Source organism: Polyodon spathula, chromosome 45 (assembly GCF_017654505.1).
Source record: "Polyodon spathula isolate WHYD16114869_AA chromosome 45, ASM1765450v1, whole genome shotgun sequence".
Classification (NCBI taxonomy): Eukaryota; Metazoa; Chordata; class Actinopteri; order Acipenseriformes; family Polyodontidae; genus Polyodon; species Polyodon spathula.
In genome coordinates this window covers 1,694,452-1,700,806 of record NC_054578.1, presented here as the reverse complement: position 1 = coordinate 1,700,806, position 6,355 = coordinate 1,694,452, and the positions used below count along the sequence as shown (strand labels likewise).

Genomic DNA, 6,355 nt, shown 5'->3' with positions numbered 1-6,355 from the left:
CTCTGTGTTTTTTGTGTGTGTCGCACCGCACGCACCACACACACGCACGCCAGCGGCGCAGCCATGTGTCTCACAGATAAAATATTTACACACACTACGATACGATTATCGCCCACAAGATTACAGCAAAATGTCTATCCACTAAACGGATTCATGCGGTGTCTGAAACCTCAACAGCCATGTTATTTTCTGGATGTAAAAATTATCTTATTAAGCTAATACTTATTATAATATTGATACCAATCGCTGACCCAATTATTATATTATATTATATTATTATTATTATTATTATTATTATTAGACACAAAATTTTGTTGGGTTGACCCTGTCTCTCATCAGTCGAACTTGCCTTCTAAAGAACTACAGCTCCCAGCATCCCTCACTGTTGCTGCTGGTGCAGATGCACGCTGGGAGCTGTAGTTCGTATCACCCAGTCAGCGGCTGATTGCTTGGTGGTGTGTATGTTTTCATTCTGGTTGCTATGAGGACAGCTGTTGCGTAGCCGCAGATGTGTGTGTGTGTGTGTGTGTGGGGGGGGGGGGTTTGCCGTTTGCATTCGAGCCGAAAAGGACGACAACGTTATGGACGGAACTCCAATCTGGGGAGAGGAGGGAGGAGGGAGGAGGGATTGCTGATGTGGAATTTTGGCTGGACTGAAGCTTTTTTGAGAAGCTGCCCTCTGCTGCCCCCTGAGGAGGAGAAAAATACAGCAGTGAGGAATAGATAGATAGATCCCATATCATAACAAACAATATGAATACCTGCCCCCTGAAAGTATTATTATTATTATTGTTGTTATTAATTAGTAATTGTTTGTTAATTGGTTTCTGCAGCCCGGTAATTATCAGAGCACGGTGAATCGGGTTGATGATGCGTACCAGGCCTGCAATGACATCATCGCCTGCTTCCAGGACCGGGCTAAGATCGAGCGACAGTACGCCCAGCAACTGACTGAGTGGACTGCCAAGTGGAGACCTCTAGTGGACGCAAGTGAGAACTGCAGCCCTTCAAATTACTGATTTATTATTATTATCATTATGAGTGAGTCATTTAAAAGGACGGAGCACAAGGAGGTGAATTAAAAAAGCGAAGTCCCGTGCAGATGCCTCCAATATCGTCTCTACATATATATTCATTCTAACTAGGTTCCAATTATGTACATTTCAATTGTACTGAGAGTATAGGAGAGAAGGAGGAGGAGAGGGGGAGATAGCGCAGAGGAGAGACTAGAGAGGAAGAGAGGACTACTCTCTCTCTCTCTCTCTCTCTCCTCTCCCTCTCTCCTAGGAGAGGAGGAGAAGAGGAGAGAGGGGAGATTAGAGGGAGAGGAACGAGGAGAACGAGAGAGATCCTCAGAGAGAGCCTCTCTCTCCCGCTCTCCTCACTCTCTCCTCCCCCTCTCTCCTCTCTCTCTCTCTCTCCTCTTCCTCTCTCTCTCTCTCTCCTCTCCTCTCTCTCTTCTCTCCCTCTCTCTCTCCCTCTCTACCTCCTCTCTCTCTCTCTCTCTCTCTCTCTCTCTCTCTCTCTCCTCTCTCTCTCTCTCCTCTCTCCTCTCTCTCTCTCTCTCTCCTCTCTCCTCTCTCCTCTCTCTCCTCTCTCAGGTCCTCTCTATGGTTCTCTGTTGAAAGCTTGGCAGTGCTTCCTCTGCTCTGCTGACCGGCTCTCTCTCCTCCACTCCTCGATTTGCCGCTCCCTGGTTTCCGAGGACGGGGATCGGGTGCGCTCGTGGCAGAAGGAGATGTTTCACCGGAAGATTTTTGGCGGGTTTCGCGAGTCACATGACCTGAGCTCTGGCTTTGCACGCGCTCAGAAGCCCTGGGCGAAGAAACTGAAGAAGGTGTTTTAAAAAATAATGATCAATATAGATATATTTTTTTTAAACTGCATTTCCCAGCATTCCTCTGCATTGGGACTAAAGACAGACGCTTATGGGAGCTGTAGTCCAGGTAGATAGATGTGTAAATATCAATATAGAAAAATAACTTTAAAAACTGCATTTCCCAGCATCCTTCTGCATTGGGACTAAAGACAGAGGCTCTTGGGAGCTGTAGTCCATATAGATAGATAGATAGAAAGATCAATAGATAAACATCAATACAGAAAAATAACTTTAACAACAGCATTTCCCAGCATACCTCTGATTTGGGTGTAATAGAGGCTCATGGGTAATTTAGTTCATTTAGGTGAATTGCATTGAAAGCATATAAACAGTACAGAAACCAAACTAAAATTACATTTCCCAGCATCCCTCTGCATTGATCCTGAAGGCAGAGGCTCATGGGAGCTGTAGTTCTGTTTAGTTAATTACTGGTGCTGATTTCCAGTTGCTATTGATGCCTGTGTTCTGGTTCCCAGTTGGAGAAGGCGCGCGTCGCGTTCCACAAAGCGAGCCGGAAGGAGCACCAGGCTCGGGGCAGGGAGAGTGGGGCGCGGGGGAACCCTGACATCGCCATCGAAAAACAGAAGAGAATCCAGGAAGACAGAGAGAAGTGCACTCAGCATACTGTGAAGGTACAGAGAGAGAGAGAGGATAGAGGAGAGAGGGGACTGGAGAGGGAGGGAGAGCCTCTAGTGACTGTCCCTCTTAGCTCGTGTCTCTCCAATCTCTACTCTCTCTCTAGCTTACTCCTCTCTCTTCTCCCTGCTCTCACCAACTCCAGACTCTCTATGCTCTGATTATCTAGAGCGACACGCTCTCCACAGAGAGAAGCCTCGCCAGGCCCTCTCTCCTGAGTTTCTCTCTGTGCGAGAGGAGAGACTCTGTGCCTCTCTCTCCAGACGATGAAGAGATGCCTCTCCGACTCTCTAGCTCTCCCTCACTCTCTCTCTCTCCTCTCTCTCTCCTCTCTCCTCCGCTCTCTCTCTCCCCTCTCTCTCTCTCTCTCTCTCTCCTCCTCTCTCTCTCTCTCTCTCTCTCTCTCTCCTCTCTCTCTCTCTCCTCTCTCCTCTCTTGAGGGAGAGTCAGTAAGATCCGACGGTGTATTGGACAGTCCTCAGAAGGTTCTGGAGGATGCAAGCCGCTACGCTCCTCGCTACATGGAGGAGATGGAGTCTGTGTTCGAGCAGAGCCAACAACTGGAGCAGAAGAGAATCAGCTTCCTGAAGCAAGCCTTCCTGTCCATCCACAGACACCTCGATATCACAAACAACGAAAGGTAGCCCGAAACCTGAGCCTGAACCCCTAAACCCAACCCAACCCAACACAACCCAACCCCAACCCCAACCCAAACAAATCCATCAAAATCCAACCCCAACCCAAAACCTAACCAAAACCATCCCAACCCCCAACCCAAACAAATCCATCAAAATCCAACCCCAAACCAAACCCTAACCCAACCCAATCCCAACCCAACCCTAATACCAACCCAAAACCAACCCAACCCATCCCAACCCAACCCTAATACCAACCCTAACCCATCCCATCCCATCTCAACCCAACCCCAACCCAAACCCAAGCAAACCCATCCCATCCCAACGCAATCCAACCCCAACCCCAACCCGACCCCATGGTTGTTGATGGGGTGGGTATGGTTTGGGTTTGATTAACCCAACCAAACCCAGCCCAGCCCAACGCAATCCAACCCCCAACCCAAACAAACCATCCCATGGGGTAGGGTAGTAGGGTTGGGTTGGGGGGTTGGGTTGGTGGTTCGTTTGGGTAGGTAGGGTTGCGTTAGGTTGGGGTTTGGGTTTGTGGGGAGGGTGGGTTGGGTTGGGATTTGGGTTGGGTGGTGTTGGGTTTGGTTTGTTAGGGGGGGTTGGGGGGTTGGGTTTGGTTGGGTTTGGTTTTTTGGGTGGGTGGTTAGGTTTGGGTAGGTGTTAGGGTGTTTGTGTAGGTTGGGGTTTGGGTTGGACCCCCAGGGTAGGTCCCCATCCCATCCCAACCCCAACCCAACCCCAACCCAAATAAACCCAAACCCTAACCCATCCCATCCCAACCCAACCCAACACAAGCCAACCCAGCCATACACCCAGACTGTGCGATTCTGAAAACCCCAGGAGTGTAGCTCTGTCAGTCCGCATGCATAGCCAGCTGCTAATCAATTCTCGCTCCATGCTTTCCAGCAGCAGTGTATAACTTTCTGGCAACTAAACATGATTTCCAGTCCGCCAAGAGAAGACTATGAAACTGCGTCCTGGGGTCGGCCATTTTGGCTCAGAGTCCCTGAGGGTTTCCTATGAGAGCCGGCTCCGCTCCGGAGCCAAGATGGCGGCAGTTTCCTCACGCTTTTTCCTCGGACTGTCTCCTCTGTGTCTCAGTATCAGGACCGTTTACAATGAGCTGCACCAGACCATAATGAGCATCAGTGACCATGATGACCTGCGCTGGTGGAAGAACAGGGGCCCCTCCCGGCCGTACCGTTGTTTCGGGTTCAAACTCCCTACCTTGACACACGAGTGTGTGTGTCAGTGTGTCTGTGTCTGTGTGTGTGTGTGTGTGTGTGGTGTGTGGTGTGTGTGTGGTGTGGTGTCTCTGAGGGGCGGGGAACGTCCTCACCGATCTCTGCCCCCCCCCCCCCGGATGTTTAGACCCCTGGGCTGGGTCTCTTTTCCCGCCCCTTTCTTCACCTTTGTCCTCACACCCCCCCCCCCCCCCGAACAGGAGTGGAGCCCCGAAAAAGAGAAACAGAAGAAAAGGAGAGAGAAAATCAAACAGACAAGAGCAGCGACTAATGAGAGAGGGTGAGTGTGTGTGTGTGTGTGTGTGAGTGTGTGTGTTGTGTGTGTGTGTGTGTGAATAGGACCCTCTCCAATCTCTTCTAACTCTCGTCTCACTCTCTCTCACACTGTGTGTGGTGTGTGTGTGTGTGTGTGTGTGTGTATAGTGTGTCAGTGTAACGATGTTTTTTCAAGGCTAACGCTGTGGGTGTCTCTGTATGTCTCAGGTGCAGCGGGACTGGGGTTCGAGTCAGAGCCCTGTATGATTATAATGGGCAGGAGCCTGACGAACTGACTCTGAAAGGTAACTATACATATATATGTTCATTGATATGTTATATACATTATACATATATATATATCTATATATATACTATATATATATATATATATATATATATATATATATATATATATAATATATATATATATATATATATTATATATATATGAGAGAGAGAGAGAGGGGAGACTACATCTCCCAGCATGCCTCTGCACCAGCTGCGATAGCAAGGGAACATGGGAGCTGTAGTTCTTTACATTTACAACACTGACCTCCCTGCTAACTCCTTGGAATGGACACTAATGAATTCCACTGAGTTTCAATGGGTTTCAATTCATTCCATACTGCTTTCCATCAGTTTCAATGAGTTTCAATGAGTTTCAATTCATTCCAATGAGCTTCAAATAATTCCAGTGGTTCTCAATGCATTTCAGTGAGTTTCAGTGATTTTCAATGTGTTTCAGTGATTTTCAATGATTCCAAATGAGTCCCAATGTGTTTCAATGAGTCCCAATGGGTTTCAATGTGTTTCAGTGAGTCCCAATGAGTTTCAATGGGTTTCAATGAGTCCCAGTGTGTTTCAATGGGTTCCCATTGAGTCCCAATGAGTCCCATTGGGTTTCAATGATTCCCAGTGAGCTCCAGTGGTTTTTCTTAATGGTTTGTAACAAGCTGGTTCTGGTTGCTGTTCAGGGCAGGAGTTCTTGAAGGTTGAAGAGGAGGATGACCAGGGCTGGTGTCGAGGGATCACAGAGACGGGGCTGCAGGGGCTGTACCCCGCAAACTACGCTGAGATCACCTGAACTCCAAAACTGTGTGTGTGTGTGTGTGTGTGTGTGTGTGTGTGTGTGTGTACACAGACAGACGTCGAAATTACTCGATTTTGAGTAAAAGTCTCACATCATTTGATTGTGTCAGGTGGTTCTTCTTCCCTATTCGAAGTTTTCCAACTGAACAAGAGAGAGAGAGAGAGAGAGAGAGAGAGAGAGAGAGACTGCATTAGTGATTGCATGCCCCTGCTTTGAATTCTCTCTCTCTTTCTCTCTCTCTCTCTCTCTATATATATATTTCAAAAGCACACAGAAATAAAACCGTCTTCAGGCCACATGACAGCTGAAGCATGAATTTCCAAAGAGACAAAATAAACGAGAGGTTATTATTATTATTATTATTATTATTATTTACTGACCGCCAAAGCACGAAACACTAAGAAAATTAATAATGCTGTTTGTTTGCTTTTAAATGTGTTTTGAAATATCTCAAAGCTGCCCCGGCCATTTTATTAGGGAATAACACTGCTGCTGACTCCAATATGGTGACTCGCTATAACCCTGGCTATAGGACTACAGCTCCCAGCATGCCTCTGCACCCGCGGCCACGACGAGGGATGCTGGGAGCTGTAGTTCTTTATGC

At 47.7% G+C, this 6,355-nt stretch overlaps 1 protein-coding gene across 1 annotated transcript; it reads left to right on the top strand.

Annotated features, from left to right (window-relative positions):
• Positions 1-815: 815 nt before the first annotated feature.
• si:ch211-51c14.1 (protein kinase C and casein kinase substrate in neurons protein 2) lies at positions 816-5,794 on the top strand (the record flags this gene model as incomplete). Its single annotated transcript, XM_041237545.1, has 8 exons — positions 816-990; positions 1,602-1,837; positions 2,356-2,511; positions 3,001-3,155; positions 4,261-4,356; positions 4,531-4,683; positions 4,887-4,963; positions 5,633-5,794. Coding segments are annotated over 8 exons (1,161 nt in total), but the record flags the coding sequence as incomplete, so codon positions are not given.
• Between the last annotated feature and the right edge of the window lie 561 nt (positions 5,795-6,355).